Below are 22,171 nucleotides of genomic sequence, written 5' to 3'. Positions count from 1 at the left end.
TCTTGTTATGTCCTCATAAAAGTCAATGAGGTTGGTCAAACATGACTTCCCCTTGGTGAAGTCATGTTGACTGCCCCAAATGACCCTCTTATCCCTGATACGCCTTGAGATGGCACCAAGGATAAGTCGTTCCATCAGTTTCCCGGGGATGGAGGTGAGGCTGACAGTTCTATAGTTACCCGGGTCCTCTTTCTTGCCCTTTTTGAAGACTGGAGTGACATTTGCTTTCCTCCAGTCCTCAGGTACCTCTCCCGTTTCCCAAGACTGAGATCTTCCCTCTTATTCCAGTACAGATTATCTTCTTCAGGTATTGTTAATGAGGAAGATGAATCTCCAAAACCACAAAAAGAACAGCTAAATTGACAAGATGCTAGATACATCTAGATACAGAAGACATCTATTAATAGTCTTTGATTATATACTTAGCTAGAAAATCAGAGGAGAACCATGACAAGGTAGAAGAACAGAACAATGTACAGACTTTAGAAAAAAATTAGTACATCTAACAACAGAAGAATAAAGGGCAAAATTAAAATGCTATGCACAAAAGTAAATTAAGTGATCTGCCTCTTAGCAGGATATAAGAAGCATAATTATTTTAAAGTGTGGTGGCAATTATGAACTTAAATAATACAATGATTTAGGTGGGAAGGGACCTTAGGAGATACAGCCCTCAGCTCAAATGTGCTAACAGTACAGGAAAACAGGATTTTATTGTAGGCAGAACATGAGATCAGGCTGTACATTCAGCAGCATCACACAAAGTCAATAAAGTCAAATGTGGCAAATGATTTGCCATCTGTTTTTTTTCCTAATCCCTCCCCATGCAAAGCATCTACAGAATTACTTTCAGAAAAGCTGAAAACCAAAAGCTTCAAATAGGTTACTAGGCCAGGAAAGGAAATTGTGAGTTGTCTAAATTATCCCTGGTTGGAAAAACAGAAATAATATATCTTCCATCAGCTGTCACTGGTGAAGTCTCAGCCATCACTCTTTTATGACTTAGTTTCTCTGGGCTAAATTCAGTTGTGCAAGGTGGTGTCAAATAAGCTGCTGTGGGGTACTTGAGACATGTGTCGGGGGCTGAGAGATATGGCTCTGCTTCTACAGATGTTCCCACTCATGTAGTGGCAGCACAAGGTCAAGGAAGACATGTGAGGGCACCTCCAGTGGCACCAGTCACCTGTGCAAGCAACTAAATGAGCCTCTCCATCCACTCAATGTTGACTCAATGCTACCCCAAGGTAACTTTCTCATTTCTAACTGAAAAAAACAAATTTTCAAAACCAAGCTGCCCATAAGAAAGAAAAGACTTCAGCTCACATTTTCAACTATTATATTTATAACAGGCACAGCTGAAACATTTTATAATGTATTTAAATAAAAACTTCCAGATTGCCAATTCAAAATAACTTTCAGCTTGAAATACAAGTTATTTGAAGAAAGAAGTTAAAATGAGTGAAACTTTAATGTGAAGTACTGAAATTATGGAATTGAAATGAATTTTTCCCCATTTTTTTTTTTCCCCTGGATTTTTGTCCTGATTCAGTACAGGGAAATGTTTTGATATGTTGAAAATTTATGTAGGATGAGAATCCATTTCTTGCTCATCTTACTAATCTTTGTAAAGTATTTTGAGAACATAACAATCTGAGACTTCATACACAGAAGGATATGACTAAAGCTATTTAACACAGAGATAAAGAGAGGCATAAAAATAATTTCAGAGTAAAAAGGATAAAAAGAAAATCCAAGAGTAAAGCTGACTGGTTAAGACACCTGGCTCACTGTTTCAACCACCAGAACTTAATATTCAAAATGACAACTCTGTCTTCCAGTTAGAGATAAAAGTCTGGTACATCCAGAGTAGCTAAAGCTAAGAAACAGGGAGCAAGGACTCCTTGGCATTAGTTTCCCATTCTCGGGCTTCCAGATGGAGAATGCTGAAATTTCATGTACACAGACATGTGCTTGGGTGAGCAGCACTGAGTCTAAAGAGCAGACACCTTCCTGGTGTGGCCCGTGACAACAGTGACGATTCCTCCATTTGGTTAGGACACTGACAGGCGCGTTTCTTACTGAAGGAATACCTTTCTACAAACCATCCACATGACCTGATGCTGTTGGGATTTCAGAGACAAAAGAATGCAAAAGCAAATAATGAGAAAATGTGACCTTTTGGAAAGCAAGTAAGTCTTAGAGAAAAAAATTAAAACTAAGAATTAAAGATTTGTAATTTTATTTCAGCTGCATACTTGGCTGATCTGCAGAGACATATGCAAACAGTGGCCAGTAAAAGAAGCATTAAGCTGCTTGGCTGCAAAAATTTCTGGCTAATAAATTTAAAGCCCATTATAAAGTAAAGGGCACACTAACTAAAAGACAGCATGAAGTCTAGACATTAAATCAGTACAGCAGGAAATATGGAAAGATCTCTCATTTCTTCTCCTTGCCAAGGCAAGTGCAATTTCTGTTAGCAAGGCAAAAGAAGGCCTTTGTTTTCAGTGAATTTGGGATATTAAGACAGTGGAAGGTTCAAAGGTCAATTGTTAACGAAAACCTGAAAGTATATTTAACTAATCTAGGAAATTACAAGCCTTGTTGCCATGATACCTGGAAGCATTTATTCCCAAATTGACTGCACAAGTAGATGTAGGGTCATGAGTGGGAAACAAGTGAAAGCTGGTAAACAGCTCAACAGCTTTAGAGCTTCCTACTACAGAAAAAGATTATCCAGGAAGAGGAACTCAGCAGTACCAGGGAAAATTTTGTAAGCCACACTTTTGAGAGAGATTGTGTTGGGAAAGGTAATTTAAAAGCATCATAGAGGTTTTCCCAAGTTATTATATAGTATAGTATCTCATTCAGTAAAGAGTATTTCAGGTTCCAGGGAAAGCTCATATGAACATTGCAAGAAATCACATACTTTTATTAAGTGTGACTCTACAGAGTATTAGTTCTGTTTAATGGATAAGCAGCTGACTATATATGCATATTATGAATACCATTCTCACTAGACTGAAGAACACAGAGATTTCATTAGATTTAATACATGCCAGTAAAGTGATTGTAGGCTGTGCCCAGAGGCATAACACAACAGAAGATGTTATTCCTGCTCTCACAAGTCTTACACCTCCTACACTGAGCCCAGGTGTCAAGGGATTCCTCGTTCCCTGTCAGTGTGGAAGGTGGCAGACAGGAAGGGAAGATTTCACTAACTTTGTAGCAAAGTCAAATACAAGATGTAAAATGTATAAAGAGAACAATTTGAAGTAACTGAGAACAGCTTGGAGTGTATCCACTAGCCTAAGTTTGGGATCCTAGCGTGCCAGGTGTTCTGCCCTCACACAAGAATAACAGACTGGCCAACAAGAAAAAGGTAAGCTAAAACATGTGATTACATGACTGACTAGAAAAACATTGCAAGAAAAAGATTGTGGAAGTGTTTATTCCAAGGTTATCCTGACTATGCTGGGCAGAGGTATTTCCAGCCTCTTTAAAAATGCAGGTAAGAATTTGGACTTGGGTGGACTCTGAATTAAAGACAGAGTCTTTCGGGCATAGTCTTTCCAGCATAGTCTTTCAGGGGTTGTAACTGACTGCAAGACATACCATATTTTTTTCAGACCTGACTCCAGACATAATGGAGTTAGGGTGCCACATAATACACATGCAGTATTGTCTAAGCAGATAACAAAACTGCAATTGAGGCACACATTACTCAGAAATGAATGGTCTTTCCGTTACCATCTATCTATCCCCAACAGTGTCAAAAACTAACTGAGCTTTGTATATCAGTTTCTTCTTTCTCACTAATGCCTCACCTATGGAGTAATCTAATTTTTCGGTCAGAACAACCCGCCAATCAGAACAACCCAACGGAGTCAGCTCTGGATTGGTGCTGCCAGGCAGAGAATGGTCTGACCACGGAGTGCATCTGAATGGGCTCCACACCCCAGGTGTCAGGTTTTGTACAGTACTGCAAGTTTTTAATAGACGTGAACTTAATAGATGCTTCACAGATAAGCAGAAGTCAATTTGTAGAGCAGTCTTGCTTTTTAAATACTAAGATTTATCTGCTTTGCCTGAGGTTTTCAAAGGCTCTGATCAGATGTATAGTTGGATCCATATAATACGTATTTCAGAGGGAAGCAAAACTTGGGGATTTGGAAGGTATTTGGAATTGTGAGCCTACTGTAATTTTGAATACAAATTATACTTAACTGCATATGTGAAAGAAACTATGGGTAAACCTTTATAGTTTGGAGAAACATTTAGAATTGCATGAGAGGGTGACTAGGAAGCTCATATTCTAATCTTGAAAGATGATGCTAGCACTGCTGAGATTACTTGCTTATGATGGTAAGCCTCTTTATTTGCAGTTTTACCTCAATAAAGCTGCTAATTTTATATATTTCTCTATTACGTCTGCTTTCATTTGGAAAAAGCAATCATATTGGTACATTCTAAAAAAAGGTTTGATCATTGGTTCTAAGAGCAACTGTTTCTAGGATAGGTCACGGATCATTTGGGTTTTTTCTCTATAAGGATCTAAATACAAAAATATAGAGGGAAAAATGTTTTCAATGCCAATACATTATTGCTGGAAAGTATTTTAGAGGCACCTGTTTTAATACAATCATTGACACTATAATTCATCTGCAGTCAGAACAGTGATTAACAGCAATGTATTTCAGATGTGGATTTTGTGGCTTCCCTTTACTCTGACATAGTCCTAATTCTTCTTGGATTTTACAAGAATCTTTGGAATAATTTTCAGCAATGAGTCCTAGAGATGAAATAGGGAAAATAATTTACATTCTTCAGAAGTCTTATGCCAAATATAATGTTCTTAGCAATGCAACAAAACCACGAAGTCCCAGACATAAGAAAAGGCTTCAGTGATGTAACAGTAGCACTGGTATGACAGAGCCATGTGTGGCTCTGCGCTGTGGGCCTGGCTTAAGACGACAGCATGCATATTCTATTAAAAAAACAGTTGTATGTCTTTGGCTTTCCCATATAAGCCTTACTCTCCTTTGGTCTAATTGCTTTTTTAAAAGCGGACACAAGGTGAGTTAAATGAGTTAAATTAAATTACCCAATCTGAAAAGAAAAAAAATTACATTGTCTGATAATAATGCAATGTTATCTGATTACTAAACCTTCTACAAAGCTCTGTGTAATTTTAGCTTAACATTTCATACCAAAATAAATTATAAATCAGGTGGTTATAAATATTATAGGGCTGTCTAAAATTGACTCATGTCAGTGTTAGTGCTAGCAGAGTACCTTACTAAATTTAGAAAAACACCGTAGGCAAAGAACAAATACTACAAACTCTTTGTCAGTACATGCTTTCTCCTCCCTGCCTAATATCACCTTTTTACACTAAAACACAAAAGGCTTCGCTCTCAAAAGTGACAAGCAATTTTGGGTGCTGAGTCATAGATGGATAGAAAGAATTTGGGTTTAAGCAATGTTAACTGTCTATTCTAACAGCTGCCTCTTTATCCTCCAGCATCCTCTGTTCTGTCTTGCACCAGCGTCAAAATGTCCTTGCAGAATTGCACATGGGGTGCTGATCATGCAAACCCCATCTCTATGTTGTCTTTTAGCCATGAGCCTGAGTGTAGATCTGAGACTTCTCTGAATGGAGTGTAAGGATGTGTTCTGGGTTGGAGGGACGCCCCTGGTAGGAATAAGAGTAGCATTTTAGCTATGCCTACAGTCCTCCACTATGTTCTCAGAGACCTAGTGCCGAGCATTTTTCAGTGTATTCCAGTGTTCAGTTCTGATTTTTCCTCAGAATATTTTGAATTTAAGCAAGATTAAAATATAACTCCTATGATAGTTTCTCCTTCTTCAGTAAACTTCCCTAAGAGTCCCCCACCAAAGTGTCTCCTCTATAAAACCTGAGACTCTACTATTGAGTGTGAAGGCTCACATACAGAGATAAGGAAAAAAATCCATTATCTGCAACTTAAGAAAGCAAAAGGATGAAGAGGTAAAAAAGGAAGCATGTTAGTAGTTTCATCCTTTGATCTGCAGTGGGAAATCTACATGTCTTATTTTTATAAAGCCAACAAAATATGACATTTATCCACCTTCATCCCTCCCGTTATACTTGTCTCTGCCAAATGCCATTTGGGCTTCCCCCAGTCTGCTCTTCACTAAATCCCCTATCTTAACCAGCTTCTCAGTTTCCCTGGCTCTCCACATTTATGTATTCCAGCTACACAACTTGAATGCTCCCAGCTCCTGCTCATATCTGCACGTTGCCACATGCCATCCCCTGCCCACCCCTTGCACATTAGGAAGCTCCCCACCAGCAACGCTGCTCCGATTCTCCTCTTCACCTCCCCACCCCACTCTGAATTAAAACATACTGCTGCCCTCATGTACATGCTCCTTTGCTCACCATGAAATTGATTTAATTAATGTGAGTTAATTAACTAGTTTGGGTCTCTAGCAATTCCTGAGAGTTATTATTAGCAAATAAGACAAGGAAAGTGACACAGTCTGCAGTGTTAATAAAATACGGCAGCAGCTTTTCTCTGTCAGCCTAACTTCTGCCGGGATACAAGTGCTGCCACCACACAAGAAGCAATGACATGATACACCAATTTTGTTTTTAGCATTCTGGAAATTCTAACACTGAAAGATGCCCATATCCTGCACACACCAGCATCCTGGAAGTTTGCCTTAGTGAGAAGCGTTTCTTGCAAGTTGAGGCTGTGAAATGGTTTTGGAAATGAAGTGTTAAATTACAATCGGCATTTCTGAGATCTTTACTAGAAGCAAAATCTCACTGAAGAGACTTCAACACAGATATGTGCAGGAACAAATTTCAAGAGCATTTCCTATTCTGATTTAATAATAACACAACAATCAGAAGAGCCTCTACAGGACAAAAACGCAAGACAAAAGACTTGAGATTTTCTGGTGGCTTCTAAAGCAAAAATATCCTATTGCAGCAAGCAGTACGTGGCACAAAAATTGGGCTGGCAAACACCAGAATCCAACAGATCAGGCACTCCTCTCATGTGTGCCCCAGAGAGGCAGCCTTCCTCCCGGTCACCCGCAAAAGCAGCTCTTCTGCCTCATCCTTTGGAGGAGCCACACTCTGCACAACACTGTCCTCTCTCAGGCTGCTGCGGTTAAGGACTCTCCCTGTGCACAGTGAAGGACAAAATCTACTGGTGTCACAGAGCTGTCCTCTACTAAACACCAATGTACATGTAAAAAGGAGGAGCTCCCCACCCTTTCTCACTCTTCTATAAGAACAAGTATTTTCAAGTCCCTGCCTGACCAGCAAAAAAACCGCTTAAATCAATAAGTGGCTGTGTTCACACACTGTGTTGTGCTAAGGATTCTTAATTTTTTGATCTCGATCCTGATAATTCCATTTCCTCTGTGCCTAGTACCAGTACCTTCCTCTCTTGCAGCCCATTCAATTCATCATTATTATAGCTGATACAGAGGCAACTCGGGTCAGTCAAGATGAACCAGGGTACCATGTCTACTCCCTAGGTAGCAACACAAAAGTTGTTTCTAGTAGAAATGCTGATATAATCTTTCAGGTACAGTAAAGATGAAAGGCATAACAAGAAAACACTCAAAGGACTTGAGGAAATGGAAGATTAGAGGATATTTCCCAGAGACAGGGAGGTAAATGAGTACTTCTTTTTCTATTTATATTTTGTTAGCCCATTTTACTCAGCTTATGAAACAATATTTGTCCATATTATGGTCCTTTTTATTACATAATTGATACTACATATGCTACATTATTCCTCAATTGCTCTAAGAATATCTAAAAGATACTTATCAGCATTCCTCTTGTGCTCGTAACATTTTGTTTTGTGTTTAACCAGCCCTTCAGCTGATAAGTGGACAGAGTAAGTTCCCCATCGCTGCCCAAGTGATAATGCCATAGAAATAAGAATACACATGACAATAACCAAACACAGCTATGCTTTCACTATTCAAATAATTATCAGTAAAGGGACAAGTATAGCCCTTTTTGTGCAAAGCCTGAATAAATGAGCTCTGTGTAGGAAATTCAGAAGAGACCTGAAGGGAAATAAATTCGGCAGTTAATCATTCATCTTAGAGTGCAGAGACTGCTGAGCAGCTCTGCTGCCCATTGTAAAGCCTCTAAGTTGTTACTACATCGTGTTAGACCCATGAGTCTGTACAGCTCTAGTTTTGCTGGTCATGTCCCTGATATGCACCGTTCAACTGAATTTTCCTTAGTCCAACCGCACGGAGAAAGGCACCAAGGATTACTACATACTACACTACAGCACTTATGAATACGCTTTCTGTATTCTGATTTGTACCTCTTCCTCTTTTCTCTTTCCTCACAGCTAGATGTATTTAAGGCCTAGTAAGACATTTCCCTTCAGGATATTATCGTGAACAAGAAAAGATTAGCTATGGAAACTGCACGCATGATAAGAACACTATACAAGTGAATATTACCTCAGCAACATGAACTTAATTATTCTGATAACATTGGAAAGGTTATTTCTCCACTTTTGAAGAGCCAAGCTCTTTATATTTTTAAAAGCTAAAACATACCCATAACCAGAAAGCTCTTGTCTGCTTCAGTACAGTATATAAAAGGTTTATGGATTTCATCAAAACTGATTAGTTTATTGTCTAGACCACAGATTATTTTTCATAAGATTTCTTGTCATATCTGTGAGCCCTTCTTGTAATGATGGATGATACTGGTACCTTAAAATCATCATTTTCTCTGTCAGCAGGGAAACCCATTGAACCCTGTCAGATGGAATATCACCTCATCCCCTGTAGCCTTATAATATAAGGGCATAATCCATTCTCATAGGGGTACACAGGAGTCCAGGATTGAACCTACACATAACTAACGGATTGTTATTCAGGACAAGAATATGAATTATACAGTTATTACAGGAGTTTTCCAATTTTGCTTGGATAACCTGAAATTGCTACTGAAACATTGAACCAACCATGGGCTTCAACATTCAAATCAAAGCCAGTGATTTGGGCCCTTCTGAGGAATGACATTCCTAGAAACAGTGTCTATCAGTGTTAGTTTTGTTGTCTCACAAAATGAGAAGTATGGATCCTGTAAAGGTGTAAGTGTCAAGTAAAATCTATGTTTAGTTTGCAAAGAAGTGGAATTGTATACCTTCTGTAATTTCAGGCTAAATGTTAGAGCCTAGTATGCCATACAGTCAATTCTACGTATATAAATAAATCACATTCAATATATTTATGGTCCTTAAAACACATTTTTCTGCAGTTATAGAGAGACAAGTAGTCCTACCATACATGAGGTGGAACAATCAACTATATGTAATCATTCTCTTCTGCAGTAGAATTAGAGACACTTATAGTAATGGACTAGGCAGAACCAGGAGTAAACCACTGCCAAAGGTGTCAACAATTTTCACCTTCACCGTTTATCACTTAGAGAAATCTGCTTGCTGCTTGTATATTCTTCTATATGATTTCAGAGAAAAAAAAATATGTTGCTTCACATTTCATTTTAACATTTAATTGCTGCATAAATACATAGCATAAAGAAAAGCACAGTCATTTTATAAAACTAGAATGGTTCTGAAATATTCAACTGCCTCTTTATTTACATTTCTTATGCAGCAGATACATCTAAAAGACCTACTCTGAACCGATTATTTCTAAAGGAAGGCAAAGTTAAATTTGCCTAGAGAGGGTCTGTACCAGAAGTTTAAACTCCTCATCACTTTGAAAGCAATAGAACTGACGTTTACTGCTGTGCCCTGCCGAACTACAGCCCCGCCTCTGGATAACTAAAGATTATGTGGCAGATGGATGCTTTAAGAGCCTTCCCTGGAGCTTTCCAGTGGATACCGTGTTGTCTGTTTAGATGATAAACTCCTGCAAAGGCCTGGACCACTACTTTTTCTGTGTTTTGTGCAGCTCTACTATTTATTGTGTTTAAAATTATCATCACGATTAATCCATAACTAAACCACCCTAAGAAAGTCAGTGTCGCCTGGTCTGCAAGAGTGGAGCCTCAAATGTGGCAAAAATACCATTTGCTCCCTGTTATTTACAGTGCCTATTATGGTTCCTCAGGGAGCCATGTGTCCAGTGCCTAATTCATGGATCATGCAGGGGAGATGAGCACTGATGTTATTGGACTGTGAATTAGGCCACCGCTACCTAACACCCCCAAAGCCTACAGGGTGACATTATATATGTATATATATATGCACACCTCTGTGCCTCCCACAACATCTATCTGTGCCATCAGGCCCCAGTGAACCAGACAGTAAACACTTGCCAACTTCCTGACCAAAATCACCTGCAGAATCAGCCAGAACATCACACTTCACAATAGCAGCAAAAATCCCTCAGCGTGCCGTTTGCATTCCAATTATTGTTCCTCTTTCCGTACTTGTAGAAAAACTGGCCCCTTTGTACAATATTGTCATACAAACTGCAGCTCTTGCAATGGCAAAAAACAAGCTGGAGTAATGTATCATGGATTATCAGATGACACCACATGAAGGTGATTTTCCCTGCCTACTTTCACAATAATTGAATCATTAGTGACTTTTCCAATGGGAAAAAAACACAAAACAAAACAAAACAAAACAAAAAAACACCTGAAAAATATATAGGTCATTTCTGGCAGAAAGATTAAACTTATTTTCAGTATGTCCATTGTCCATCTTGTTTTTCTACTTAATTTGATGGTATGAAAGAACTTATAGCACTCTAGATAATAATTTATAACTAAGCCATTGGACTTTCATATAAATTGGTGGATGATTTCTGTAAGGTGAATGGGATAGGCAAGTCTCACCTTTTGCTAAATGTATACAGTTCTTGTTCTTTGGTATTTACACTTAAGTAACATGACTTTCAAATTACTTAGACCGAAAAGTGGCAAACTATCTCCATCATCTAAATGGCTGGAGTAAATATCCCATCTGTAAAGCCTTCCTTGGGCAAGGAGCTTCCTTCACACTTGTGGTTAAAAGGATGTGGAAGCACAGAGAAAAACAAATCCAAAGGGGACAGACAATGGGAAAGAGACTTGCAAAGCAGATACATATAATATGTATTGTCCTACTTGTTAGGACAGTAAATTCCTGGCAGGGCCCATGCTGATATCTTTTTCAGTGCTCTCTACAACACTAAATCTTACTTCCCAGGTTTAGAATTATAACTGTGATAAAATATGCAGGCAAAAATCTCCTAAGAAATCCAGCATAGCTTGCCCTGTTGGTGTAGAACACTACCCTTCCACATATCTCAAAATACAGCTTGAATTCTGAATTAATGTGACATAAGAAAATAAATGTCTAACTCTCACCCCTGATGTTCCACCTTATAAAACATTTACACATCCGATAGGCTTAACTCATGAATTACAGCAGCAGTTATTACAATCAATACTAAGTACCTGACAAATCTAAATAAGAAAGTCTCTACAATACTAAAAATCCTTAACATCTCTGTTTTAATCAATCAAAAAAATAATAACCTCTGTTTTTCTGAGTAGTAAAATCCGGTCACATTACATTATGGGTACATACACGTGCGCAAAAGAAATTTTCAAGTGAATAAGGGAGAATCACTCTCATGCTGCACTGAATAGTGAGTCATGAACACTTCCAACAGCCCACATTCACTTGTTTTATCTATTTACCATAAATGAATTCATTTCAGCCCAAACTTAAACAGATACTTAATATCCTGTAGGTTGTTCCAATACAACCAGAGAAACAACAATTTACTCTTTGTCATGTTTGAGTTCCACAAATTCATGTTCTAAAAAAGGATAATGAACTTCTGAACATTTCCCAATAAATGTAACTATATTTTCAGGTCTTCCTCAGAAGGAATATCCTATAAGCTTCAGACATGTCAAGCAAAATTTGATATTAAATTTTACCTTTAAATCTACTGGACAAGCAGAGATTACTCAGGGTTGAGAGTGTGCTCTTTTTCTCACTGAGCATGAATAGGTGAACATAGAACCTCCTAAGCCTATCTTGTAATTCTCTAGCATCAGCTGTATATCCTTTGCCTTAAAATATGATGCTGAAACTGCTTTAAACAACAAGATGAGGATTCCCCAGCATCAGCCAGGAATGTCAGCTTGTCTCTGAGATGAAGGAAGTGTGTGGAATCAGCTGGGAGGAGAAAGGAAACAATCTAAGAAGTAGAAAAAATGTAGGGGTAGAGATGCCTAAGTACCTATTTATTTCAGCCAGTGTAACAGTCCCCATAGGACCAGTTTAGTTGGCTTCAAAATTGGAACAGCTGGAACCCCTTGCTTTGTAGAGAGGTCCAGTTCAGTTCTTGACTGCTTCCCAAGAAGAGTGAGGTATATATCTGACTACTTGAGGTATGAGAGGTCCACTCCAAATAATTACTTAAAAAGAAGTATCAGACCTTCCAATCACATTCTAAATTACTTCATGGAGTGGGACAAAATCAAAAAAAAAGGAGAGGAAATAGATGTGTGACGTAAGATGTAGTCACAGGGAGAACTGTCAGGATGCAAATGGGCACATTAAAAGCTTTCCCTTGTTCTGTTACTCTAATGATTTTGTTCAATTATTTTAACTAGCTTCATCTTTACTACAGTTCAAATGGAAGGGTCACCACTTAGTATTTATACCAAGCAAAGCTCAGAGATTTCTACAGAATCATCTTCATAAAAATACACACACAAACACTTAAATAACTACAGCCTCTTGAAAGATATTCATTGAGAAATGTAAGTACCTGTTATCTCCAAGGGCAGGATCCTTGGGTTTAGTATCACTATCATAAACAAAACGCTCCTGGGAGATCACTATGACATTGTCCGCAGTTTGATTTCCCAAGATAGTGATAACAGGATAACCCATCTGTAGTGTCCACTGATCCATTACTTCCTGGATATTTACAGATTTTCCAACTCTTTTTAAAGCCTTCAAGAAAAAAGAAAAGTTTCAACATGTTGAAGCAATACAACCATGCAACACGTAAAACTTTGGGGTTTGGTCCCAGAAGACCATAAGTAGTTTTAGAGGTTTAAATAACCAGCACACATGCACACAGGCACATTTACACCTAGTGCACACACAGTACATGTTTTAACCAACAGTCTCTGTATGTTTTAAAAAGAAACATTGAGCAGTCTTGCCAGAGGGGGGAATGACAGTCAGAAAGTCATGTCTCGCACATAATTTGCTGTAACATAAGACACAGCCTGCTTTACAGGGTTTTGGCAAGACCCACAGAAATACTAGGTGTCTGTTTCCAAAAGGTATTCTTGACCAACTAAGGTTAAAAAAGACACAGTGTTAGTTGATGTGGGGTACCTGTCACAAGGCGTATTCAAAGGGTCTATTTCTAAAAGCACAGAGCTGTTCTGTTCTGAAAATCAAGTGACTAGTTATTTTAAAATACTGTCCCTCATGTCCAAAGTGAGGCCATGTACACAAAGAAATCCCCAACTCCTTCATAAACTGCACCTGTGATAACACACAAGGATTACTGTGTCCATATTTGATACTGCATGTCAATAAAAATGCTGGTTTACAACTGGATTTTCATCTGAAACAAAAAGAGATACTATGACATCATGGCAGATGAGACTGGGTGTGAGGAGAATGACAGGCATCATTTGTTCTTCAGCAATGGAGATGTCCCTAGCTGACAAACAGTTCTAGATCACAGACTGAGCAACCTCTGGTGAATATAAGCAGAACCCAACAAGAAGTCTTCGGAACTGAATCTGCAACTGCAATGCATTAGGAACAAACCATCTGGCAACAAAAGTGCTCACGAGGCAAACAGAATTACTAGCCTTAACAGATTTGAGCATACAGTACAGCTGTAGTGGTTATGGCCCAGAATGCAGTCTCACTTCTGTTCTGTTTTATTAGTTGTGGGTTCTGCTCTCCTTTCAAGATTAAGATCCTAACTCTGACCTCTTATTGTGCAGAACCATCCCAAAAGAAAACACCAGATGAAAAGCAGGAAGCAAGAAAAACTTCTGCAGTGGCATTCAACTTCCGATTAAGACACATTTAATAGCCTGTTACACATCTCAGTTCTCATTGACAGACCTATGACTCAGTTTAGTTAATGGTTCAAAGCTGCACCAGGGATTAGGAAGCATTTATTTACTGAGAGGATGGTCAAACACTGGAACAGGCTTCCTAGGGAGGTGGTCAATGTCCAAAGCCTGTCAGTGTTCAAGAGACATTTGGACAATGCCCTTAATAACATACTTAGCTTTTGGTCAGCTCTGAAGTGGTCAGGCAGTTGGACTAGATGATCATTGTAGGTCTCTTCCAACTGAAATATTTCTACTCTATTCCTATGCTATTCTATTCTATTCTATTCTATTCTATTCTATTCTATTCTATTCTATTCTATTCTATTCTATTCTATTCTATTCTACTCTGTTCTGTTCAGTTGCCCACACAGAGGTGACTAATGTAATTTGATCTTCATCTGCCACTCCAGAAGGGTACAGTTTTCCCCACAGATCTTGTGTCAAATTGATTAGATCCACCTGAATATCTTAAACACCCTACTTCATCTAATCTGGCACTAGTTGCCTATATTTGAACAACCAGCTCAAGTTCCTAGTCAACAGTCAGTGGTTCAGGCTCATTTTAAAATAATTGTGTAGTGACTAGTCAACTGAATTACTCTTAATGCTCTGCTGACTACACTGACTAGATTTCTGGCACTCCAGTTGTTCCTGTTCACCAATGTCAAATGAGATGTCCTATAATATTCAACACATCCTCACAGAACTGGTGGACCTACAGTAGATGTAGGTAGAATAAATCAAGGTAAACATTGTTAGATGTCTATGAACAGGAAACTTAATCCAGCCCTCATTGACAACAATTGGAGCTTGGGTACCTAGCTTATATGCATATAGCTGCTTGTCCAGACAAATACAGATGTCTTGACCTCCAGTTGAATCCAGTCTTTGGTGTCCAACTAGATCATCATGTTTACCCGTGGCTTGAGTTGGGACTTGTGCCCAAACTCCCTGACTGTACTCAACACTGGCGGACACTCTGGCTTTATTCTACAGAATCCAGACTAGCTCTGTAGATAAGAAATTCATGCATGTTTGCCTCACTTCATGAAAATTAAAGTTTGCCCTTACAGATTCCTGGACCAGGCTCTAGAAACTCAAGCCAAGCTTGGGCATAGCAACCAACAACATAGCAACTCTAAGTCTCTACAGCATGCCAAATGTTACAGTAAATAGTTATCTGTTTACACCAAACTTCAAAGCTTTAATAGTTTTGTCCTTCACACAAATCATAACTCCGTGTAAAACCACAAACAAACCTGATGTAAATGCCAAAGCTCAGTACTTTCATGTGCTTTCCAGTTCATGGGCCCCAGCGTGCTGCCACTAAAGTCAGTGATACCTGGTTCCAAGAAGTATCTTTTACTGCACATCAGTGACATAGCAGAAGCAATGAAATATATTGTAACATAACAAAGAACAGAAATGCTGCAAAAAACATATTTTAATGTTGCCACTAGGTTAACTCATATGAAATTTCTTTGCATCAGTTTTTATATTTGCCCTGGGGTCTGAAGATCTCAGTATGCACTATTCACTCCTGCCCTCAACAAGAAAAATAGCACAGTAAGTTCCTTCTTCTCCCTCAGTGCAATAGATTAAAGCATTTTACCTTTGACAATGTGTTCCAGAGATCATTTCTGGCTGCATTGCCATACTTGTGAATGGTTAAATAGTCCTACAGAAATAAAATAAAATAAAAATACAAATCAGTATTACCATACACAAGCCAAATAGCTGGAGCTGTGAATCACTGCTATTATAAGTTATATCACATTAATGTTTTAATTTGTCAGAAATCTAGAAATATACAATATGTTCATCCTAAGGGAGTAAGTAAACAGTTTCTTAAGCTAGTTTACAATGCAAAAATTGTTGCTAAAAATTTCATTCACAGCATACAATGCTCTTCCTTTTCTGTATAAGTCAACCTATACGCTAAATATTTTGCATATACATTTAAAATATTTGTCTAATCTCACAAGGGGATCCTCAGTAATTCTCAGCAATGAAAGGAGAAGATGCTGGAACACAGTTCCCATTGCTATTTTAGCAGGTCATTCTGCACCTAGTGCCAAAAAGTTTCTTACCCAGATAATAGCCAGATTTGTTACAAAAGATTTAACTGAGCAATAGCCTACCTGAACTATAAACTCTTATCTAGGGAGATCCTGGTGCTTCAAAGTCAAAATATATCACACTGAAGCTGTAACAGGTTATAACAAAGGCTCTTCAGGACAGGGAGCAGTGGAAGAGGGGTGACAGGAACCCAGCTCTGTGCTTGTGCACGGGTACCTACATGTCTGTTTGCATTACATACATGACTCAAGATTTTGGGGGTTATAAACTGAATGCTTTCATCTATTCAGCCACAGTTTCAGTGACTGATGGTCTATTCTTCTCCCATAGCAAACAGAAAGATAATGCCTGATAAGCTACCATCATATTAAATTAACTTCCCAAATTGATAGTTTAAGCGTATGACCAGGCACAAAACGCTTCCAAATTTCAACAATGGCTGGAGAGACAACACTTAGTTTCACACCATCCTGTGTCCCTAGACAACAGCTCATTCAATTACAGAAGTGAAATTCAGCAATGATTATTTGAATAACATACATTTCAAGGATTTTGATTGGAAGAATTAAGTGAAAAAAAAACCACAACGGAGGTTATAAATCAATGGGTTCTCCTGCCTTTGAATTTCTACCACCTTCACTTAACACAATGGTAGGAGACAAACCCTAATTTACAGCACAATGATAAAACTGGGACAAATTTGCTGACTCTGTTATCTGTACTTTGTGTGAAGTAGGATACTTTGGGAATAATTAGTATTTGGAAAGCAAATTTTCTGATACACAAATTGTAGCACCTGTGACAGATTTAGCTTTTGTCAGCCAGCTCATAGTACAGCAAGCAGCAACTCCCATTTAATCACAGGCTAGGAAGTCTAAATGAGAACACTGACTCTGTAAATGCAGTGACAAGTCTTAACAATGTCATGAGACTAACTTGGAAAAAATACATTTTATACAGGCTGCAACTATTGCACACTGTACTGCCATTTTGTCTAAAAATAAAGAATCATTTAAGGCACAGTGAAATATTCAATAGCTTTCAAAGCTGAAGAAGTTGAATTGCAAATTAAAAAGTTAAAATAGCAACAAACAAAAGAGGGACACAGTAAATAAATAACAAGAAATATACGTGTGCATTCTAAGAGGTACTAGAAAATGCTGCATGTATTTGTCCTTCTGAGAGTTGCTTCTGGAATTATTACACGGCAAAATAAAATGGGTGGAACACTTGAGGATTTCCTCCATCCAGGCAATAATCCTGTTTACCAATCTACCATTAAATTTGACTTGTACATTTTGCATTCAGAGAGAGTGAAAAGAGATTAAATCATTCTGCCATTAGTTTGTTTTGGTTGATTTTGTTGTTGTTTGATGGGTTTTTGTTTCTTTTGTTTTGTTTTTCCTCCCACTACACAGATTGAAAGGTTTAGATGTGGCTCATCACTCATTTAAAAATCTATTATCCTCCAATCTAACACGTTTATCACACAAAGGAAATCAAAAGGAAACCTAACATTTATAATAAGATAAAAAAAAAATACAATTATAAACACAAAATACAAGTACAGTCCTGGTACCACACAACTTGATCATCCATTCTTTCATTATTTTGTGAAAGTTGCACTGAGACCATACACAAAGTATCACACTAGGAGTGTTATCAAACACATACTACACAAAAAGCAGCCCTAAGAGCAACAGAATGCATCTAAAATATGCTTCCAATAGTAAATCTACATTGCAATCCAAAATCTGAGTGCACTCTCTACTGGCACGAGAGCAAAAAGTTACTGTACCAGGTCCCACCAAACACCTTCATATAAGAGTATCCTGTTTTCAATAATAACCAGCAACAGATATCTAGAAAGAGTAAAAAGGAGGACAAGCACACTGAGATGCTTCATCAGTATGCTCCCCCATCATCCAGCACTTCACGGCACATGGAATCCTGAGCAGATAAGTATCTTGTATTTAATAGTAATCTTCTGTGAATTTGGCCAGTTGCTTTCTGAATCCATAAAAATGTTTAGCATTTCCTCATCTTATAAAAAAAGCATTTCCCACTTCAGTGATCTGTTGTGTGAAGATACCTGTTTCAAGCATCAGCCTGTCTGCTGGTTTCATCTGCTGCTGCTCAGTCCTGGCACCAGAAGACACAGTGCATTACTGTTCCCTCCTTTACTCTCCCCAAGCTACTCATGCTTTTACACATCTATATCATATGTGTCCTTATACCAGAGCTTGCTGTTATACTGAGACCACCACCAGACCAAAACACTCCCACCTATGCTGCAAAGTTCCATTTTGTTACCACAATCCAAGCTGTCAATTTTAAAGCTAGCTAGGTTTACCATGACCCAGCCTGAACTTTCATTACCAAACTAGCAGCCGTATCTTTCATGGACAGGCACTCAACTTAAAAAGGAAGAGAAAAGTCTTATATATATCAGCATCAAATACTTCCCAGGAAGTATTAAAATAGGAACCAAAGATCTATACACACCTTGCTTGTCTGTTCTAAGGATGGAACAAGCGGGAATATAATCCATTTTTCCTCCTGGGGATGCATATCTAAGTCTTGAGTAGCTTGCAAAGAGGTGGAAGACATCTTCTCATTCACTGTAATTCTCCAGGGCAGAAATATTAGCCACCCCTTCATCTTTACATTTAATAGAAAAGAACCAAAGCAAACAGGAGAAAGATGCAAGCCACAGAATAGGAAAAGAGGATGACACTGAAAACATTGCTGCCTGGAGCTCAGCTGCACTCAGCACAGCTTCATAGGAGGTGAAGTGACTTAAAGCCACTTTCTCATGAACACCTATGCCCAGAACCATCCGACTGCAAGGCTGCTTCGGATCATAAACTCGCAAGTCTATCACCTACAAAAGCTATTCCATCAACTGGAGTAAACTGGAACACAAAGATATGCTTTGGCCACCTTCCTAACTTTCAGTTAGAATCCTACAGAGTATGTGAGGAGAAAAGATGACATGAAAACCTCTTGAAGAACCCTAGACTCAACATCACTCTTCTAACATTCCCCCCTTCTCCTTCACTGAAATGCTGCCTCTAAACTCTGTCATGGGGAAATTAGAGAGTACGCAGATCCTAGTGGACTGTCACTCAATATGAAAACTAATCAAATACACACGCAAAAATGATCAGTTGGTTTTACATTTTCAGCAAGCATCTACCTGTATTATTCTTCTTAACATCTTGGCATTAAAACATACAGCCACTCTTTGCTAAAAAGAATAATGGAATATGATTCCTTCACCTCTATCCATTAAAAAATAATCAGACAATGTGGTTTTATGACATTTTAGTAATTTTTAAGATCGAATAATAACTTAAAAAATTCCAGAATCTGTCAGAGTGTCAAAACAAAGTCCAGTTAGTGCACAACCAAAATCAAAGATCTTGCAAAAATTCCCAACAGATTTAGACTATAATGTAATGTTTTGTCAAACAGTAATCTTGTTCCCTCAAAAAAAAAAAAAAGGGGCTCAATGCTTTTGAAATTATATATTTACTTGAATACCAAAGCAGGTAGCTTGAACAGTAGTAGAAATAGGACTACAATAAAAAGTGCTAAAGGATTTTGAAATATGTTTTTAATAATACTGTACTGATTAAGCTTGCAGGCCCTTTAACGTATTAGACTTTTTTAAGAAAAGGAGGTTATTTAAAAGGAAATAATCTTTTATCCCTTTGCAACCTTAGTTCTCTCAGTACTGCTAGAGATTGGACTACTTGGTTCTGAAAACAATGAACCACCCCACTATAGAAAAATGGTAACACAACTAATAAAAGGTAGTGACTAATAAATGTAAAGAGGTTAAACAAGTGAAAGGGGGAATATGTCTCTCATCATGTATCTTGCTTTCAGAGCAGACCTCAGATTTATAACTGGGAGATGAAACCTCAATTATAGGACCAAACTCCTCTCAGTGTATCTGTATGAAGTTGATTTTTGGCTGAAGGAACAGCTCCTGACTTACATATGAGTGGTGCTGAGATCTGAAACAGATTAACATTGAATAACTTACTTTTTCTCCTAAAGATAACTGGGAAATTCCACTATATAACATGAGTGAGGAAAAGGCGTTAAATATTTTGGCATCAAATTCTTGTGGCTACATTCCTCTGAATGCCCTAATATCTCAGGGCTCAGGAAACAGCAGTCTTGCCTCTACCTTCCTCTTTTGTATTTAATTCCTATTCTTGGGTGCACATCCTCCTCCCTCCAGCCTTCTTCTTGTTGAGCAGTTCTATACATGACTGCTGTATCTCACCAAAGATTTAGAGCTACTAATAAAAACGTTTAGCTCAGGTGGAAATCAGGCTCTAAGGCTCCGGCTACAAAATCCAGTGTGTTTGCTTTCCCTGAAATTTGTATACTTAACCTTAAGCCACCAGACACCACCCAACAGATGCTGACTCACGGACTATTAACATGCCACCCTTTTTCCCCCTTCACTCTGCTAACATCAAAGCTGCTATAGCATATTATCTTGACATTGCCTGACATTTAAATAAAGAAAGCCTGGGCAAGTGTCAGAGAGAGGAAAGTACTGCATATGCTCGCAGTGGTGAGTGACAAGAGGGAGTGAGAACCAGTAGTAAATCACTACCCGCAAGCTACAAAGAAGTGAAGATTCCTGTAAGAGTGGAAGAATACGGAATAGAAAAGCTGAAACAGCCAACTAGGTTTGCAGCATTTTTCAGCTGTACAACAGACTAACCCTTGAGACAGTGCCTTAAGGAAGAGAAGTGATCACCCTCCTGGCTAGGCAATCAGACAATAAGGAGTAGGTAAATTCATCTTATTGGTCATTGTAAACACTATATAAGGCAAATTAGATGAGGGTTAACTCTATTTGTGTCAGAATTAATTTGTACCAGTGAGTCAAGCTGCAGAGCTACCTCCAAATTGAAAGAATAGCTGTGATCAATCACTTACCAAAGAACTACTGCAAAGCCAGCTAAGAAAAGCCTTGGAAACAGATTTTTTTTGAGGTCAGGTAAGCCAAGAAACTTCTTTACCTTCTACATTAGTTTTACATACTGCATCAGTTCTAATATTAATACTAAGACTACCCAAAACTTCTTCCAGGCAGTCTTGTCAGAAACTGCCAACCTACAGAATACACTAGAGTCAAGGAATATATTTTAACTTTAATGACTGAGATCTACCAGAGCATCAAAAATGTTGATATTCTTCCTATACTTCAATCTACTATTGCACTAAAATGTGTTACCCCAACAAAAAATTAAGTTATTCACTGGCCAACAAGCCAAAAATTAATTTAAAAAGCGCATTTCAATCTAGGATAACAAAACCAGCACCAAAATAGTATTGAAACAGCAAGCACGTAAGCAGTGTAAGGGCCATACCTGCAATGTAGACTGTCCCCACCTAGTGCTAAAATTATCACATCTCTTTTATATACAGACACAGCATCAAATGCATTCCTGTATTTCTTTTGCACTACAGCTTGATGATACTTCGGTGGTACAGCCAAAGTACCTTCCACGACCTCTGCTCCTCCTTGTCCCCATCTTGCTGTTTGTGAGACTACTTTGCAAACTAGACATCAGAAATGGCCTGCATAGGAAGTAAATTTATCATTCTGCACCAAGGATAGCCTCCTTTCCTTGATCAGGTACAATAAAAAGGAATCCAAACTCTTCCCATGGTACAAATGAAGTGGCACTGGGTGGCCATGCACAGATGGGAAGAAGCAGCTAAAGGCAGCATTGAGGAAAACAGAAGGCTGGCTTCCAGTGCCATCAGTGCCATCTCCAACTATGTGACAAGTGTTATGTTAGAGACCAGACAGAAAGAAACACGGTGATTTCAGAAGACAGTTAAGAGAAAGATTATCAATGTATCCCATTTGAGGGAAACAAAAAGTTTATTTTGAAGTTCATTTCTCTAAAGTAGATACTCCAGTGTGCAACTAATAGTTGATACTATCAT

General features: G+C 38.3%; 1 protein-coding gene across 2 annotated transcripts in view; it reads right to left on the bottom strand.

Annotated features, from left to right (window-relative positions):
- The window catches only part of TRHDE (thyrotropin releasing hormone degrading enzyme), a 208,504-nt gene that overhangs the window by 59,973 nt on the left and 126,360 nt on the right, over positions 1 to 22,171 (bottom strand). For both annotated transcript variants that reach the window (XM_021298155.2, XM_065040569.1), the window contains 2 exons: positions 15,717 to 15,782; positions 12,781 to 12,968 (listed from right to left, as the gene is read on the bottom strand). In XM_021298155.2, coding sequence (XP_021153830.2) covers positions 12,781 to 12,968; positions 15,717 to 15,782 — 254 coding nt within the window. The remainder of the gene's footprint in view (positions 1 to 12,780; positions 12,969 to 15,716; positions 15,783 to 22,171) is intronic.

Source organism: Columba livia, chromosome 1 (assembly GCF_036013475.1).
Source record: "Columba livia isolate bColLiv1 breed racing homer chromosome 1, bColLiv1.pat.W.v2, whole genome shotgun sequence".
Taxonomy (NCBI): Eukaryota; Metazoa; Chordata; class Aves; order Columbiformes; family Columbidae; genus Columba; species Columba livia.
Note: the sequence above shows the minus strand (reverse complement) of the source record. Positions and strands in the feature narration are given on the sequence as shown.